Below are 20,204 nucleotides of genomic sequence, written 5' to 3'. Positions count from 1 at the left end.
AAAGGGGATGAAAACAAAAACAAAAAAAAAAAAAAAAAAAAAAAAAAACGGGTGTAGGGAGGGGGGGGGGGGGGGCGCATATGACACTCTTCTTCCTATGAACCACTCACCTTCCTCCTACAATGCAGTGCTCACTGACTGAGCACTCATTTGACAAAATCAAGGGCTGTCACGTCTAGGGACATGGCAAACCCTGTACAATTACCAACTTTTACAAATTCCCAATTTGCATTAATGGGAGGCTTTTGGCTTTAGTGGTTATGGCCGGTGCAGGTCCCTGCTAAACATCTAGCATCAGCTAGATTTTGTTTAGGTTTACAGATTAAAATTAAACTACTCAGTTCTGTATTTTATTTCTGAACCTGCATTGTCTTGTACTGTAAATCATGTGCAAAAATATATAAATCAATCAGAAAAATAGTAAAGTGTATGGTAAAAACAATCATCCATGGGTGGTCCTGTTTATGTCAAGTCATGGCATTAGTGTGGACAACCTTGGCTGGCAGTAAGGAATAACATTTCAGCAAATGTAATAAACCTGAGTGTCAGAGGCAGACAGCCTATAACTCACAAGGACATGTTCAAATGCACTTGTTTCTTTTAACATAAGCAAGGACCACATAGCCACAACAAGTGGTATAGAACCGACAGGTGGGTGTCATAACCAAGTCTACAGACAGATGGCCAGCAAAGGAAGAGAATGTAAAGTGGTGCCACCTATTAATCAAGGCTCTCTCCCATTTTATGGCATTCCTAAAAATAACTCTCACCAGTCACATTCCAGGATTTAGAACCTCACCATGTTTTTTTCCTAGTCACATTCATTTATTGTAATATAGCCCTAGAAAAGATCCTATATTGCAGACAACAATGCAAATACTATCATTATAAGTAGTAATGTATAGTCCTTTGTTTTATTGTATTGCATGGATAAGTACCTAGAGATACAGGGCTCTAAAGGCCTATTTTTAATGTTGCAAAATGTTTCAGTATTTTGCATTTCCAGTTATTGATAAATGTAATTGACGTGCTTGTTCACACCACAATGCACATTATAACACATTATACTGTGTGTTATATAGGGCTGCAACTATTTTTTTGATTAAACGGATAAAATATTAAAAAAATAATATTGTAATTTATTTAAAATAAAATACACAAATGGTGTGTTACAAACATAAAGTTTACTTCAGAATAAAACTAAGAATTATTGCATGTGTAGCGCAATCGTCGTTTACGTAGGTGAACCCGACTTGTGTTAGTATGCCAGCAAGTGGAGAAGGGCATCAGCACTAACACAAGGAAGGATGAAATTCACCCACTAGGAGTCAAAAAAAATATCTTAAAGTCAACTGACTATTCCATGGACCACCAAAGAGCTGAATACAATAACTAACACACATTATTAAACATACACACAGGACCGAAATGCACACATAATTCAATGTTACTCTACATATATAAGATCTTGAATTTAATGAGATTTTAGAATACATAACCAAGGAAGTAAACATTTTTAGTTTAAGTTGCCCATTTATTAAAGTGCATGTTGTTGTTTTTTTAAGGAAGGGGGGTAATCACTGATTCACTCTGCAAGAGGGGATTATATTAACAGTGACTTCCACTTAGCTTCCTCACAGCCTAACAAGTTTCCAGGATTGTGAGGTGAGTTTTCCAAAACTGATAAAGGCTGTAGAGGATGAGAAGGTAAGCACCCCAGAGGTTTATATATGGTGTATTTTCTTCTTGCCTTATATATGTTATAAGGTGAAAATCCTGTCAAATTTGGCTTGCAGTGGATTGCTCCATTTTTCATCACATTCTGTGAACACTATTCACCATTCATTGTGATTAAAGTGGAACTCCAGGCAAATACTAAACATATATATCCAGTTATACAGTATATTTAGTAAAAACACAGTAAACATGCTTATGTATGGGCAGGGCAAACAAAGGAAAGGCCTTATTTTTCCTATAGTCACCTATCAGCTGGGTGAGTACCACTGCCATGATTTCTAGAGGAAAAAGGCTGTGAACCTTAAGACGAAAAAGGTAAGGGCATATATAGGTAGGGCATATATCTAGCATCATGAAATTACAAATTTTGCTTTAATAATTATGCAGTATTTTTCACAGTAATGGGCAGTATCAACAACACCTGTGACAGCTTTGCTTTCCTTCCACAGGTAATAGAATTTGACGATGGATCTGGTTCCGTCCTAAGAATACAGCCTTTGCGAACACCAAGAGATGAGGCAATTTATGAATGTGTTGCATCCAACAGTGTTGGAGAAGTTAGTGTGACAACACGGCTCATAGTGTTACGGGGTAAGGAACATATATTCTCTAGAACCGTTGCTGCCCACATATTATAAAAAGTTTTTAGCATTTGTCCTGAGCATTTGTCAAAATTTGCAAACTATAAGCAGATGTATAGCAATACTATAGAAATGGTATGTAAAGGCCATATACATAGGTCCATACTATAGATACTATAGACATTTTTAAACAAATTTCAGAAAACAAAAATTGTAAGAAATGATATTTCCAGGAATAGTTCCTAAAAATTAATAAATTAAGATATTTTGATTCTGACAGTTAAATATAAGTTGCCAAATAAAGCTGGCTCAACTGCCTTTGATGGTAAGCAGTAGGGCTGCAACTAATGATTATTTTCCTAATAGGTTAGTTGGCCGACTATTTTTTCGATTAATCGGATAAAAAAATAAATACCATCCTTAAGTTAAAATAAAATACACAAATGCAGTGTTACAAACATAAAGTTTACTTCAGAATAAAACTGCATGCACAATTGGAATACAGGGCATTGCGGTATTATGCGTTCCAGTGCGTGCGTTCACACTGAGGGTGGGAGGCACGTTTGGGGTGCCATTGAAGTGAATGGCACTGTAACTCACCTCCTGCAGCAGAATTTGTCAGGCCAAAACTGAAAATTACTTTTTTCCCACCTTTTATATATATTTTATTCAAATAATTGTAAGCACATGGTGCTTGAATAGCTTCAGCCGGGGAAGGACAGCTGCCGGTGGCAAGATTCTGCAAACAGCAGCTGAATGTAAATACAGCAGGTAGTGGGCTGGTGCAATAGCCAGCCTGCTATTGGTCATTTAAAATTGCAATAGCCAATAGCAGGCTGGCTATTGCACCCTCCCACCGCTTGCTGTGCCCTCCTCCCTGCATGGAGGAGAGAGCTAGGGGATTCAACCAACTAATCGATAATGAGAATAGTTAACAACTATTCTCATCGATTATTATTGATTGATTAATTGGTTGCAGCCATAGTAAGCAGTAGCATTATCTTCATGAAGCGACCCTGTCTCTATAGTAAATTACTTAAGCCTAACCTTACCTGTAATAGATAAAGTTAAATACTTACCTTTTCTGCCTCCCATGTCCTTGAACACCACGCTCGTGCTGAGAAATCTTCTGCAGAGTTTGAAGGGAAACTGACACTTCCTAGAGAGCCTATCTCCTAAGTCCCCTGCAGCTCTTACTGGTTCCTGAGAACCAACAAACTGCTGTGTATATATGATGCACAGGCTCAAGAAGTTACCTAGAGACCAGAGGCAATAATGTAAAAAGTTAACTTTATTAATTTATGACTACAAAACTTATTGCACCACTACCCGAAATACCCTATTAAAATCAATTGATAACATTGTCAAACTCTCTCACACTTCTCCCTGTGACCTTCACTCATTACATGATACAGCAGTGACATGTAGGTTAGCAGGAGGAACCAGTAAAAGCTATGTCAATTTAACTTTAAAAACAGTATTCTAATATCACTTTTATTTTTAATCCAAAATACTACAGGTTATTTACTTAATAAAAGCACATCTAAGCAAACTGTTCCTTAAATGCTAACTGTAGCTTTAGAAAAAAGAAAAAAAAAGTCAGAGAAATCAAGCAGCCATGGGCTACTCTGTGAGCAGTAAATATGTCAGTAAATACAATAAGGTAAATAATTTATCATACATTAGTGTGCTGTCCATGTCCTAATTCTAGAGCCAGCCCAAGTCAGACCCACCTATCGAAGGCAACTTGATTGGCCTACCCGTGCATCCAGAACAGCTGCTTTATAAGCTTAGCTTAGCAGAGATATAGCTTTCCTTTAAATTCTGACAAGATTTTGATCGTCTGCCAATCTTGCGGTGGCTAGATTTGCATATTTTAAAATCCTGGTAGGGAACGTCTTTGAATACAGTCAGTAATATATCGATATTTATTCACAGTTTTTTTTAATCTAAAGACCAGTCAGGTGACAGTAGCAGGGCTTTAGCCCGTTGAAATGAACCTTCAAATGCAGATATTTTATTATGGCAGGCTTTAAAAGTGGTGACTTTCTTTAATGGCATTTTAAGTCTGTGGTGTTTAATCAGTGCATTTAGGGGCCAATTGATGTTAATAGTCATTGATCAGTCAGTGGCATGGCTTTTAACAGTACGTGATGTAATGATACTGCAGCCATTTATATAATGCACTTGCCATTCAACATTTCACTTGCCAATGTATCATTTTTACTGTCCCCATATTTATAGACGTGGTACAGAGTGAGACCCTGAAAGACAAAAAAAAATAGGAATAAATGAAGCTCTTCCATTTTTGTTCAGTGAAATCCATTTTATAAAACAGCTTAAGCAAATGGTTGTGTTGCCAATTTGTAACCTTCTGACCAGAATTACCATGTTTATTACAGTCCCATTTTTATTAATGTTGCTTTTTTGAAGATGAACACAGTTATGCCTGCTGTGAAAATAGTAGTTTGCTGTTTATGCTATAGAGTGATCTCTGCTGGTGAGCCCGGCTTCAAATATAAAGAGCGCAGCTGAGTGACAATAACACAAAGACTTTCTTCTCTGTTATAAATGACTGCAATAAAAGAAAAAGAATTCAAAAATAGAAAACCTACCAGGTTTGCAGTTCTTTTTCCTTGAAATAATCCATAATTTTATTAAAATGAAATAATTGAACAAACTTTTACTGACTAAACGGACAATACTGAATTACACAATACTGGGGAAAGAGCAAACTAAAGACCCTTTGAAAAGGAATAACACTATGGCAGAGCTAGGCAAGCTATAATGCCCCAGTTTCTGGGGAACTACAAGTATGCCAACATCTTCAGAGGACTTTTAACTTCAGCCTTAACTAGTGAGTATGTTGGTTGTCTCACCCAGCTTATTGTATGTTTTTTACACCTACAAAAATGTCAGCAGTATAATTCAAACTGTATTGTGTTGGTAAGAATTTGCAGAGCATATTTTTCTAATAATAACTAGTTACCTTTTTTGATTGATTACTGGCTCCAGCTTTCTTTAGTTTATCCTTATTTCAAGCTCATCTCCTGCTAGTACATGTTAGTTGTTGAAAAGTTATACAGTAGAGAACTAATAAAACTGAACATCCCTATGAATGATTGCAAGAGTCAGTATTACATTTTATACTTACTTAAGATGTTGGGTTTACACTGGGATGGTACATATTTCTGTATGCTGAATTACCATCTATCCTAAATGCCCTTCAAACAGATGGACAAACTCACACAAAACTGTGATGGAGAATTGCAGAGCCAGTCTAGGTTAAGCAATTTCTAGCACTGGAGTGCTGGAGCTTTTAAATGACCACTTGTTTAATGCATGTGATGCATTTAAAATTCTTTAGAAGTGTGTGATGTGGTCAATATGATTCTTTTAAAGTACATATAAAGCCAAAACTTCATTTTCATTTTGGAGACAGCAAGGCTTAATTAAAACCCCTGTCAGTGTTTTATTTGTCATTGTCATTATGTGTCCCATTGGAGAGATTTTCCTTCCCTTTCTGAATTCAGGAATGAACCGATACTAGTACTCGTACTCGCCCAAATGCTCTGATGCTGGAACTTCTGGTCAGAGGGAGATTTCCTCTCACCTGCAGTGCTATGAGGGAACATGGAGCTGGATTCACTGCCAGGCGGCCGGGAAGCCAGCTCCATGCTTTTTGGCTGGCTCAATGCTGATTCATCCGCCAATGAAGAAGCCGGGCAGCAGGTAATGACCCAACCCCGGCTTCCTGATTGGCCGAGAAGCAAGCTCCATGTTGATTGGCTGGGAAGTCTGCTTCCTGGCCAACCAACATCGAGCTGGCCAAACAGCCGGCTCAATGCTGATTGGCTGTGAAGCCGGCTTCCCCGCCAATCAGCATTGAGTCGGCCAAACAGCATGGAGTTGGCTTCCCGGACAATCAAGAAGCCGGACGACAGGTAATGAAACGCTGCTCGCCTTCATGATTGCCTGGGAAGCCGGCTCCATGCTAGTGAAAGTACTGGTATTGGTACTCAGTATCGTCGTGTGCCGAAATATAAATATTGGTACTCGTACTCGATACCGAAAAACCAGCATCAGTGCATCCCTACTTTCTGTTCTACGACACACAAAGTCAGAAGAAATTTCTCCAAAGTGAGGTAAGTCACAGGAACCAGTGTCCCTATTGGGAGATTTCACCTCTATTCCTAATCTGGTGACAACTCAAAATTTTTTATTTTTCCCTCATTTTGTATCCTGTAGACAGCAATCAACAGGATAAATAGTTTTGTCTTTACTGTACTGTACTTTAAGCAAATAAAGAACCACCTTATGACATCTATTTATCCTATTTCTATACTAAAAAATAGTGACTGTAGATGTAATTGTTTGTGCTGCAAATATTTTAAATCTATGAGATCCAAGCTATTTAATCGAACCACGAACATTTGACTTATTCAGAGCTGGCATAACACTGGGGACACTTGCATGGCTCCGTTGTAGTCTTGGCACCATTATGGCTCCCAATCTCACATGCTGATTTGACTTACTGGGGATGATTTACTAAAGGCAAATAGACTGTGCACTTTGTAAGGGAAATTTTACTTTTCAAGAAAAGTTTACCTTGGTTTAGTAAATGAGGGTAAAGCTCTGCTGGCTTCCATCAACCAAACATGTGCAAGCAAAAACACTATTTTTTTAATTGGGTATTCTTTGCAAAATTAATTTTTACCCCATTTACTAAGCTAAGGATAGTCCCCCTGCAAAGTGAGCAAACTAATACAGATCAGATAAATATGGCGCATATGCTCCCCCCCACTCAAAAAAAAGGTTTTGTTAATTCTATCCAGTTACATTTCACCTGCAGTTATTTTCTGTACAGGTTTGTAAATAAACATATGTCTGACACATTTTCTTTGAAGAACTAGGGTTTCAGGTGATCGGCCAGTTAGGCGCTGAGTGCCAGAAGAAGAGATGAGAACCTCATTTCTGTTGTCTTCCTTGCCAAGTCAAAACATTTTCACCCCCCCGTTGGAGCAAGGTCATTGTGTTTTATTAAAGCTACTTGCTTTCAGTAAACTAAAAATGTTGTAGTATAATTTAGGGGTCTATTCACAAAGCTGCCGAGGGCAGCCGAGTGAATGACTGATCAGAAGTGAAGTGAGCCGAACACTGTTTGGCTATTCACTTCAGGCTGGTGCGGCTGATGTCAGCCGTACATCGGCTGAAATCAACCGTACATCGGCTTGCTTCGTGTGTCTTCGGATCAGCCGAACATGCTCAGCATGTTCGGCTGACCCGAAGTGCAGAAGGAGTTCGACTCAGCCGATCCAACATCTGGATCGGCTGAGCCGAACCTCCGGCAGGCTTCACACTGCTGTTCGGGCTATTCTGAAAGATCCCGAACAGCAGTGAGAGAATAGCCGAATGCCGCCGAGCGGCATTTGGCTCGGCTGTTCTGCTCGGTCCCTCAGAGGCACCGAGCAGAACAGAAAAAGAGTGAAAAAAGTAGAAAAAAGTAAATAGAAAACGATTGTGCAGAGCTAGCAGTGACAGCTAGCTCCGCCCAATAGTTTCCTATTGTCCGGCGGCTCTGCTGCTGTAAAAAAAAAAAAAGTTAAAAAAATGTAAAAACTCTCCCTGGGGCCCCGGGAGGCCCCCGCTCCCGGCCGCCAAGGAGAGAAACCCAGCTGTGTCTTTTTTTCTTCATTCTGGCACGAGCGATGTCAGAATAGAGAAAAAAAAAAATTCCCATTCAAAAGCATTGAGAGTTTACTATTGGCTATTTCAATTTGCAATAGCCAATAGTAAACTAGCATTGTTCCCGCCCTCTGCTGGTGGACCTGGTGGGGAACTGCAAAAGAGGGCGGGTACAATGCTAGTTTACTATTGGCTATTGCAATAGAAATAGCCAATAGTAATGTCCCAATGCTTTTGAATGGGATTTTTTTTTTTTTCTCTATTCTGACATCGCTCCGTGTCAGAATAAAGAAAAAAGACACAGCGGGGTTTTTCTCCTTGGCGGCCGGGAGCAGGAGACTCCCGGGGCGCCAGGGAGAGTCAGATGCTTGGAGATCAGTGTCCCTGGTTAGCAACCAGGGACGCTGATCTCTCTGAAAGTGGCCGGAGCCAGCCGTAAGATCACGGCTGGCTCCGCCCAGCTGTCAGAAGCAGGCTGTCGGCCGGCCAATGGCCGGCCGCTCGGCCAGCTTCGGCTTTCAGCACGGCTCAGCCGAGCCGAGGCATATGCGATCGGCTCGACTGAGCCGCTCGGCTGTGATCAGGAGCTGTACGGGCTATTGTGAATAGCCCGTACAGCACCCCCTCGGTTCTCCTGAACCGAAGGGGTCCTGGGGCCGAAGCTAGCCGAAGGATCGGCCGAAGCTACGGCCAGATCCTTCGGCAGCTTTGTGAATAGACCCCTTAGTTTCTTTTGTTAACAGAGTAGAAAATGTTATGTTACCAAACAGGTCTCTTTACATTTGCTCTTTCTCAGCGTAATGTTTGGCAGGGCCTTTGGCAAAATGAAATGCTCGATGATTTAGAGCCATAAAATGGACATTTCCAGGAAGACTCTGCCAACATGCCTTAACCTCTGTAGTCCTACTGGGAATAGATGAATTCAGCCCTTTTTCCCATCAAATTATTGGCTTCTTAAGTAAAGTTGTTAATAGGTTTAAATTAGCTCATTGTGCAACTTATTAGTGCTTCAATTAAACAAAAATAGTAAGCATGCTGTGTAATTGCTTGAAATCCATCCATCAAACCTGTATGCAGAATAATATTTCTAAAGTGTCCTCAGTTTATGTGCTTGCACACTATGCTGCATAGGCATGAGATGTTGGATAATTAGCACAGACAACATCTACTGCAATTACTTTGTCCAATGCTTTGCCTCTAACATGGAGTATAAGCAAGGCTTAACCTTTTCACTGCTTCAACAGTTTGTAATAGCTAAACTAGCACAAAATGATTCATATGAACAAACAACCAGAATATTGTGTGGCTTTTTACTGCTGTAGTGTAGCATATACATGTGTAGTATATTATCTGCTTTATAATTGTTCTATAATTTCAAACTATGCCTAAGAGGTTTTATTGGCAGGTGATTTCTTTGATGTACACTAAATAATGAATTAAGAATTAGATTTAGCATCTTGTCATGTGTGAAAGAGAGATTTGAAAACAGGATTAATGCAAGTTTCTCTCACAATCGTTCTGTGGCTATTTTGTGGTAATGTATGACCTTAGAGTGTATTGTGTTTGATCTGTTTTCCTATTATAGGTATTGGTGGCACAGTGTCAAGTGTTACTACTTATACTTGACTGAGGCTACATAAATCACCTCACTTCAATGTGTGACAAACCCTTGTAGCTACAGAACAGTCAATATTTTCCTCAGTAACACATTAATGGATTTACCTCTCACTAGGTTAATCACATATATCAATATTATTTCACAGATTCACCTGGAAATAAGGTGTTTAAGTATACAAGGTGTATTGTAAAGACAGCATTAGAGCTCTGCAGTGTGAATTATGTATAGGTTTATTCAGTAAGGCAACAAACATGTAATAAGTAATAGCAACCAATTAAAATTTACCTTTCTGGTCTGGCATCAGTGAGCTTAAATCTAATTGGTTCCTGTGAGTTGATGTACTTTGAAAACAAATTAATTGAGCTGCTTTATTAGATAAGCCAAAACATTCTAGGCAAAAATTTTTGTTTCACCAATTCAATATATGTATTGATCCTTATGCTACAGAGAACAGAACACACTTAGGGGTGTATTCACGAAGCAGCCGAAGGATCTAGCCGTAGCTTCGGCCGATCCTTCGGCTAGCTTCGGCCCCAGGACCCCTTTGGTTCAGTAGAACTGTAGTGCTGCTGTACGGGCTATTCACTATAGCCCGTATAGCTCCCGAACTTGGCCGAGCGGCTCACAGCTGCTCCTCACAGCTGGGCGGAACCAGCCGTGATGTTACGGCTGGCTCCGGCCACTTGCAGAGAGATCAGCGTCCCTGGTTACCAGCTAACCAGGAACACTGATCTCCAGGCAGCAAACTCTCCCGGGCGTTCCGGGAGTCTCCCGCTCCCGGCCGCCAAGGAGAGAAACACTGCTTTTTCTTTTTTTATTATTCTGACACGGAGCCGTGTCAGAATAGGGAAAAAAATGTTTTGGCCATAGGAATGCATTGCTAGATTCCTATTGGCTATTTCAATTTGCAATAGCAAACTAGCATTGCACCCACCCTCTGCTGCAGTTCTCCATCAGGTCCCCACTACTGATTGACAGCAGCAGAGGGCGGGTACAATAGCTAGTTTGCTATTGGCTATTGCAAATTGAAATAGCCAATAGGAAACTAGCAATGCATTACTATGTCCAATTTTTTTTTTCTTTTTTCTATTCTGACATGGCTCCGTGTCAGAGTAAAAAAAAAAAAGCAGTGTTTTTCTCTCCTTGGCCGCCGGGAGCGGGAGACTCCCAGAGCGCCTGGGGGAGTTTTTTTTTCGTTTTCTTTGATGGCAGCAGAAACGCCGGCCAATAGAAAACTGTTGGGCAGAGCAAGCTGTCATTGCTAGCTCCGCACAATCGTTTTCTATTTATTTTTTACTACTTTTTAAACTATTTATCTGTTATGCTCAGTACCACAGAGGGACCGAGCAGAACAGCAGAGCCGAATGCCGCACAGCGGCATTCGGCTATTCGCTCACTGCTGCTCGGCATCTATAAGTATAGACCAAACAGCAGCGAGTAGCCTGCCGGAGGTTCGGCTTAGCCGATCCAGATGTTGGATCGGCTGAGTCGAACTCCTTCTGCACTTCGGGTCGGCCGAGCATGCTCCGCATGTTCGGCCGACACGAAGCCACCCGATGTACGGCTGATTTCAGCCGATATACGGCTGAAATCAGCCGTACCAGCCTGAAGTAAATAGACGAACAGTGTTTGGCTCACTTCGCTTTAGGTCGGTTATTCACTCGGCTGCCTACGGCAGCTTAGAGAATAGCCCAGGGCAGTGTGTGGGTGCACCTCAAGGAGGTATGTCCATGATGGCCTGAGCTCACAGGGAGTAGATTTGATTATTTAATTGATCATTTGATTATTTAATTGATCATTAAACCAGGAAGAGGACCGGCGTGGGCTATCGTGTGGCTACGTCTGCAGTGAACAGCACATGAAAAATAGATAAGTATTGCAGCAAAAGATGAATTCTTTCTCCTGTTAAAACCAGATCATCAAGGTGTGGTCTAATCCAAACTGGATAACCCTATGGGGTCTATTCACAAAGCTGCCGAGGGCAGCCGAGTGAATTGAACCCCGCTGTGTATTTTTTTTTCTTTATTCTGACACAAGTGATGTCAGAATAGAGAAAACAAAAATAAAGACGAATTCCCATTCAAAAGCATTGTGAGTTTACTATTGGCTATTTCAATTTGCAATAGCCAATAGTAAACTCTATTGGCCAGATTATAATGTCCCCAGTCATATTCCAAAAGTAATAGAAGAACTGAACAAGATTGGTACCTTTACTCCAAAATCAAATACAGACTATTTGTCTGTCAGTCCCAGTGTAGGCAGGCAAAAAATATGCATATCAAAATACTTACCTGTCTCCAGGTTCAACTAGCATGCTTATTCTCTGCTACTTTCAGCTATCTGCCACATTTGAGGGTGGGTTATGTGAGTTAGAGGCAATATATGGGCTTCCTTTCTCTGAGCAATTAGTCTTCTCCCGCACACAGAACCCGCGTTTAGCTATTGTGAAGAGATGGAAACAGTAGGGAATCGGTGGGCCAGTTGCATCTGTAGGGAAATAGATTGGTAAGACATTTACACACCTTCTTACATTTTAAAAGGCTGCATGGGGAACAGGCAAACCTAAAGTAAATTTTTGCCTTTAGGTCATTTTTAAACATTTAAATGTGCTTCCATTTTCAGCAGTAATAAGTACAAGTTCTAATGCATCAAGAGCTGTTAATCGTTATTTAAATAGTCACAGTGAAAAATAATGGTAAGGCCGTGTTGCTACTAGGTAGCCAAGAATCTCTATGAAGTTGTACCAGTTGCCTGTCAGCATTGTTAGAGCAGCTGATTGGCTTTAGAATTAATTATGGAGAACCTCTCCAATCAGAAGATAAGGGGACAGGGAACATATGGACAGGTGTTCCATCCAGAAATAAAAGCCTCTGAATACTTTTTTTTTAACCTTTTTTGATTTGGTGTGTGTTTTATTTCAAAAGTACTTGGTCAGTTGTTGTTTTTTTTTTTGCTGCAATTTTGGGCAGCACTTCATGTTATTTTGATCTATTATTAACATTAGGTAGTTGAAAAATCAGCAAATACTGTCAATCTCAATTCTCTTCATGGTTCTCAGAAAAGAACCGGTTGGGAACTGCTGGATTCTTCTTGTAAGAAACAAAGCATTTTGTTTACTACATAAACTGCATCAAAATGAGCCTTTTTCCAACCATACTTTTTACTTTCAAATACATGACGACCAGTATTAAAGAAGAAAGTAATATGTTTCAAATGAAGCTATTTTAAAGCATGTTTACTGTCGTCTGCTTAGTATTTTGCTTAATGATTGTGGACATTTTTATTGTTCAGAAAATGAGTTCTCCAAGAAGAAACAAGTAGCAATGGTGAACAATTGTTATGTTGCTGTAATTTCCCCATTTGTGATAAGTTGGCTTTTCGCTGACTGGAAGGATAAAGGTTGCAAAGGCACAAATTGGCATGAAATCTTTTTCGATTGGATTCTTCAGCTAAAAGTGTGAATAATGTAAGCCAACAAATCTGATTGGCAGAGTTAATACAAATTTTGTTTTCAGATCAAGGAAGCAAAAGGTAAAAGGCTAACAGCTTATTTTGTGCATTTAGCAATAAATATGGATTTGTTTGGCCTCAGCTGGCTGGGATTGCTGTGTAATTCATTTTTTCTTCTATATCCCTAAGGTTGCTTTCCCCCTCTGAGTATATTTAGTGCAAACATCCACTTTTTTTAGTGAGATACAGATGTGTACAAAGCAGGTAAAAAAGAATTTTACAGTTTTGTTTTCTTGCTTAGCATTACATTGCAACCACAATATGCTAATGATTTATTAAGGGTAAAATGTCATCTTAATCTTCTTTAAAGTGGACCAGTCATTAAATTTCACACTTTATAAACTCAGTAAGGCATATGTTAGCATTACCAAGTCACTTTATGATTTTGAGAAATAAATACTCCTCCTAAGCTCCCAGCATAGGCAGCCTAGATCACATGGTCTCTGGCTACCAATTATTAGAGATTGAAAATTCTTTTGTTGTCTGCTAGATAAATCTAGCATATTTGCAGTGAGCAAAGAGGATCAACACAAAGGAAGCAGAGTCTGTATGAGTAAACTTGGATGCCCCTACATTTACAGATAATACAATCTATGTATAGAAAGAAGGTTAATTGGTTAATGCACATTAATAAGATTGTGTACATTAAGCTGATTTCTTTCACATATTTAGCTGGAAACAAATTTAAAAGATTGTAGTTCTCTTTAGTGATGCAGGCTCGTGCTTAATCAGAATTGATGATCGCGGTACAGGAAGTTGGACTTCCAAAATGCACATGTCCATAAAAAAGTCCACAACCTAACGTTGATATACTCCTCTTTTGCGACATAATGCTTAGCTCTACAGGTGCTCTATAAATTATAAAAAGGAAGGCAGAAACGTAGGGTGCTGGCAAGAATAGAAAATGGGTATACACCAAAGCTATAACTGCATATCTTACGGATGAGGCTAAAAATTGAGCTGCACTATAAAATGACCACTGACAAGATAACAAAAGAAAAATCTATAGATAGAAAGGGTGTAGTCTAAAAGGCATGCTTGACAAGGCAGAGTACAGAACCAACAAATGTCTGCCTCATGGGGAATAATATTGTGTGACTCAAGTGGTTCTGATCATACCTAGTTAGTTTAGTATAGGTTAGTATGCACACGTATAACTGCTGTCTAGGATTTTATTCATTAAACCTGCTTGTCTACACAGTGAAAATCTGCCCTTCCTTTGAAAACATTTCTCCGTCTTGAAGCTCATCGTGGGAATGCAAATGTTTTACTCAAATAGCTGACTGACAAAAATAACAGTTGTTTCTCATAAACACCACCACAAAATGAAAACATACCCCTAAGGTTATTGTTATTGCTGCTTTAAAATTACAGACCTTAGGTTTACTTGTTAAGGCTTGATATTTGCATTTCGCTGTAATAAAAAGAATGTTTATTTGATGTATTTTAAATGGCTTTTTAGCTCATTTTCATGAAATTTGGCAACAAGAACACAGGCCCATAAAACAAGATGGGATCTGGATCAAGTTCTATTGCAAATGACATCTCCACAACATTTCCTCTACTTTATTACCCATCATTTTTCGATTTTCTGCTGTTTTTCCATATAATTGCTATCCCTCCCCTCCCCCCTCGTACATACGTGCATATAGGAGGAACAAAATGCTAACCTAGTGACCTTCGGCTGCCCATGTTACAATTTTCTAAGCCCTTAGTAAAGGATAAATAAAACTGTTCAAGCTACAATTCTGAAACAGTTTATTCTGGGAATTGTCCTTTTACTATTCCACAGCTCCAATAATAATTGCAGAGTTTGATTAAAATTGCTGCCTATTATTTATAGTAATTGCAGCGTTCAAATAAAAATGTCAGGCTGGTATATAGCTAGTCTAATGTGTTGATAAGAATATAAATGCTTCATTAGATCAAACTGAAGGCTCAGGAAAATATTTTTGGAAGCCAGACTTTCAGAATCTACTGAAGAACTCTGGGACCATCTAAATACTTACTGATATTTCTTAAATAATATCTCAGAGGCCTAATAGTTATGAGGTACTATCTCAGAGCTTTGAGATAATAGAGTTGATTTACTAAATAAGTAGAGCATATTAACTTTCTCAATGAATTTTCACTTTGCCAAGGGACTTTTTACTTATGTTTCCCTAATTTGCTAAATTAAGTGAATTTACTCTTTTTAAAGTGGATTTTCACTTATCCTAATAAATGAGGTGAAGTTCTGTTGAATTCAGTCACACAATCATGTAAGAGCAAAAAATGATTTGTGAACGCTGGCTTATTATTGTAGTGTATTTTGTAGTGTCTGGGTTGCAATACACTGCAGAAAATTATTAGAATTGCTTATATTCATGCTGTGCTTGTGCCAGTCAGTTTTCATCTGGAAGCTGCAGCAGATAGATAGGAGCTACATGGAGTTTTTCTAGAAGCTTATGAATTACATTTCCCCTGCAACTCCTTCTATTGTCTTTTTAGGGCTGTTGTGGAATTACAAGTTCAACATACAAAGATATACACACATATAAATCTTGGATATTGACCTTGATTTAAGGTTACATTAAAGTCACAATTCCTGTCCGATGTGCACGGTCCTGGCTGCGTGCATTGCCTTACACTGTGTCTCTCCTCTTCTCCCCGCCGAAGATCTCTACTGCGCATACGCCCGCCCGTCCCATCATCCTCCACTGAGAATCTTCAGATATTCAGACTGGAGCAAGCAGTGGAGACACAGGTAAGTAATTACCTATTTGGTAACTTTTTATTTTTTTATGTTTTTGCATTTATCTACTGCTTGCTAGCATTAGATATATGTAAAAACAAAAGTGACTTTAACACTACTTTAATTATTTCCAGTTTTGCAACTAAATTGGAATAACACCTACTTTATATCTGTTACATGTTCCCATGCACCCCATGCACATAACCTAAAAAAAAGTAAAAATTGTTGCTTACCTTTTTCCTTGCTTTTTATTGAAAAGCTTTTTGCAAAAATTATTAGTGTTCCCCTTCGGAACTGGGTAGTTATATTTACCATAATTAACCATGTTTGTACTGTGCTAGCAGATTTTCATTATCAGATTTCATTATTGGTTGTAAACTGAATGAGCACATTGTCTGTCCTAACAAAGGGTTAAAATCTCAAGGCGTGGGCGGTATGTATATGGTTATGCGCCTTAAAAATGATCCCTGTCCCCTAATTGCATGTTGTTAGCGATTCCAAACAATAGTAGATGTCTATAAAGTTATATTAAACTATTAAGTTTGGTGCAGATAAAAAAATGCACTGGACTGGAGATGCTGTGAACAAGCCCTTAAAATGATTTTTAGGTGTGACGTATGAATGGGAACACATACAGTGGGGGTTTCTCAAGATTGACTGCAAATGTGGAAATACACTATGAGGAGCAAATCATGTTTACTTTCAAAATTATTATTTTTTTACTTTGCAAAGTAAATTTGCACTTATCTTATGAATGAGGTGAAGCAAAGTGAAACATTTAGGGGTCTATTCAGTAGAACCGAAGGCGTGCTGTACGGGCTATTCACTATAGCCCGTACAGCTCCCGAACGTGGCCGAGCGGCTCAGTCGAGCCGAACGCATATGCATCGGCGCAGCTGAGACGTGCTGAAAGCCGAAGCCGGCCGACAGCCTGCTTCTGACAGCTGGGCGGAGCCAGCCATGATCTTACGGCTGGCTCCGGCCACTTGCAGAGAGATCAGCGTCCCTGGTTACCTGCTAACCAGGGACACTGATCTCCAAACAGCAAACTCTCCCTGGCGCTCCGGGAGTCTCCTGCTCCCGGCCGCCAAGGAGAGAAACACTGCTGTTTCTTTTTTTTTCTTTATTCTGACACGGAGCCGTGTCAGAATAGAATAAAAACTAAACGTGTTTGCCCATAGGAATGCATTGCTAGATTCCTATTGGCTATTTCAATTTCAGTTCTCCATCAGGTCCATCAGCATAGGGTGGGTACAATGCTAGTTTACTATTGGCTATTGCAAATTGAAATAGCCAATAGGAATCTAGCAATGCATTCCAATGGGCAAAAACTTTTTTTTACTTTTTTTCTATTGTGACACGGCTCCATGTCAGAATAAAGAAAAAAAAAAGATAAATCAGTGTTTCTCTCCTGGGCGGCCGGGAGCGGATTTTTTTTTAAATCAGCCCTACAAGCCTGAAGTGAATAGCCAAACAGTGTTCGGCTCACTTCACTTGGGGTCGGTTGTTCACTCGTCTGCCCTCTGCAGCTTAGTGAATAGACCCGTTACCCATTCATGTGAAAGAAATAAAACCCATTCATGTGAAAGAAATAAAAAACAAAACAGAAATCTCTTTGCTGTTGCCGCTTCAGTACGCGTAATAATAAAACCATCCTTGCATGGATAGCTCAGACAGGGGTGTCACTCTTTTAAATTCTGGTGAATACTTTGCATCACCAACAGTAGATGTGAGTTCATGGTGAAGTGCAGATTCTAAGGCGTGACCAGTCTTTATCCTTTCACTGTACAGTGGAGGATTGAATTAGGCTGGGCACACACCTTACAACCATCGCAAGCCTTTGTCTTGCGATGGTTGTAAGGTACTTAAAAAAAACATACGATCTGCCTATGTTGCATAGACAGATCGTACTTGCGATGATCGCAAGCCACGCCTGAGGGGCGGGCTTCCGATGACCGCAATGCCGAACTGGCAGTGTGCGCTTGCGCACACCGGCCCATGCGGCTGTTATCGTACGGACATGCTACAAACCCGCCGAACATCGTACGATGCTCGGCGTGTTTTCAAACATGTCCGTAAGTTTAAAGCTAAAGATTTAGGTTGATCAGACCAGATGTCAAGGCCGCTACAGACATGCAAATTTGGGATCCTATATCTAGTAGAACTCAGCATGCCTGGATCAAATCTAAAGAAGGTTACTGAAGTCTCATAAGTAAAATTAAAGTTTTGGAGACACGTAAGTTTCCTTTATCCAGGTGATTTTTTTAAATGGACCTACGTGTCTCTGAAATGTCGATAACATTTTTTGTCGTGCAACCACCCTTTTGCTTTTTATATTGTTATATATAGTTGAAGAAGGGCAAGCAGTTCCATAATAAAGCTGCAATCAAAACAGAATAACAGTCAGGACAGACTGGAACTGACAGGAACCAGTTTTGGAAAGAACTGACTTAAAACTACCTGCCTGTTGACTCAAGACTTATGTCCATCTGCGGTACTCCATATAGACAATAGAGCACATGGACATGTGCCCAGGAACAGCTCTGCTAACCAGAGAGATAAGCAGGAGAGTTGTTTTACTGGCTTTTTTATAGTTGTTGAGTTTAGCACTGTTGGATTTGGTTTAGCACTTGGTTAATCATAGATGCTGTCAAAGAAGCTGGGATCGCTTAGAGAAATGATCAGGAGCTTATAAATGTCACAAACTAACCCCTGGATGTACCTTCTCCACATATGTTCAAAATGGATAGGGTTTGAGATCATAGGGGATAGTGAGAGGGTGTGAAGTGGCATTTTTGTGAATATGAGTAGAAAGCTGTAGGGCAGCAGTTCTCAACGTGGGGGTCGCGACCCCGTGGGAGGTCGAATGACTATCTGCCGTGGGTCGCCTCGCGGCCCCGGGAAAGGTCTGCTCCGCGTTTTTTTTTTCTGACATCGGAGCATCGTAACTCAGACATCGTAAATCAGAGGAAAAAAAAACAACTTTCTCCCCGGGCAGGTTCACTATGCTCAATCGAGCATAGCAAACCTTTCTCTGCTTTTTTTTTTCCTGACATTGGGCCACAGGCCGTAATCAGGAGAGAAAAAAAACCCCATAGGATCACACAGCTAGATTCCTATTGGCTATTGCACTTTGCAATAGCCAATAGCAAACTAGCTATTGAGCCCGCCTTGTAGGGGATATAGAGTATTTCCTTTGTAGTGTAGGGGAGCATGTTACTGGAATTTTAAATGCTACACCGGGCAGCACTGATCATGAGAACATTGCGGAGGTTCCTAGATCGTCTTCAGTGGTGCAGTGGTGATTTTAGCTAAGGCCCCATTCAGCCTAAGCAGAAATGTTTAAGTGTATTCCATTCTGTAAAAAGTAAAATAGGAAAATAGATATTTTCATCACAATCCCATAATTAATGGAGGTAATCATAAAATCTCTTGCTTATTCATGTTGCAATTGATTTTATAATGTAAAAGAAGCCTATTTCTCTACAATTAATAGAAGTCATAAATCATAGGAATCTGTTGTACTTTTTTTTTTTTACATTTAGCCTAGATGCAGTTTTTCTGCAGTCCCAAAAGTAACAGTCAGAGCATTTTTTCATCTTTAGAAATTCTTACTCCTAATCAATGTGCCTTACCCTTTAAATTGTCCTTCAGTCAGTATTCTTAATATATCAGGCACGGACTCATTGATAAAGTTCCTTTGGGCTGTAGTGCTACCACCACCATTAAAATGGTGCTGATTTTGCTACCTCTGATATTACCATGAAGCCTAAGCCCAAGGGCCATGTCAGATTGGCGATCCTGTCGCTGATGTCAAACTGCCAGCAAGAGGACCTCCACAGAGAGCACCCATATTTGTTTGTCTCTCTATATTTGTTTTACATTTACATTTTCTTACACAAATTGTAAAAAAGCTAAAAAAAGTTTGTGTTCTGTTGCTTTAGGGTTGGTGTTTGGGGTTTAGAGTTGTTGGTAGAGTTGGCAGAATTATTCCAGCACAGCTGCTACAGTCCATCTTCAAATATAGCCCTCAAAGTCCTACATGATGTGCAGCCTGTTGTCTCTGCAATAATCCGCAGTCATTTTTGCTTGAGTTTTTTTTTTAAGCCTGCCTTGTCTCTCCCTCTTACACTGCTCTCCAATCAAGCCGCTTACATACTCTCTAGCAATTGTGCTACATGTCTGACTGTTGTCTCTGAAATATGGCTCTGTAATTATTATTTCTTCAGAACAACTTCTCGTTTCTGGAATGGTGGGTTGTTGGTTTGAAGTGTTTTTGTGCACTCTGCGTTGACATTTTATAAAACTTGGGGACATGTTTGGTACTGCCCCAAAAGAA

At 39.8% G+C, this 20,204-nt stretch overlaps 1 protein-coding gene across 18 annotated transcripts in view; it reads left to right on the top strand.

Moving 5' to 3' along the window:
* Positions 1 to 20,204, top strand: part of PTPRD (protein tyrosine phosphatase, receptor type D) — a 361,390-nt gene that overhangs the window by 171,122 nt on the left and 170,064 nt on the right. For all 18 annotated transcript variants that reach the window (XM_018557538.1, XM_018557524.1, XM_018557525.1 and 15 more), the window contains exon 4: positions 2,187 to 2,328. In XM_018557538.1, coding sequence (XP_018413040.1) covers positions 2,187 to 2,328 — 142 coding nt within the window. The remainder of the gene's footprint in view (positions 1 to 2,186; positions 2,329 to 20,204) is intronic.

The sequence above is a fragment of the Nanorana parkeri genome, unplaced genomic scaffold (genome assembly GCF_000935625.1).
Source record: "Nanorana parkeri isolate BGI_ZX_2015 unplaced genomic scaffold, ASM93562v1 scaffold288, whole genome shotgun sequence".
Taxonomy (NCBI): Eukaryota; Metazoa; Chordata; class Amphibia; order Anura; family Dicroglossidae; genus Nanorana; species Nanorana parkeri.
This window is presented reverse-complemented; position numbering and strand designations above follow the sequence as displayed.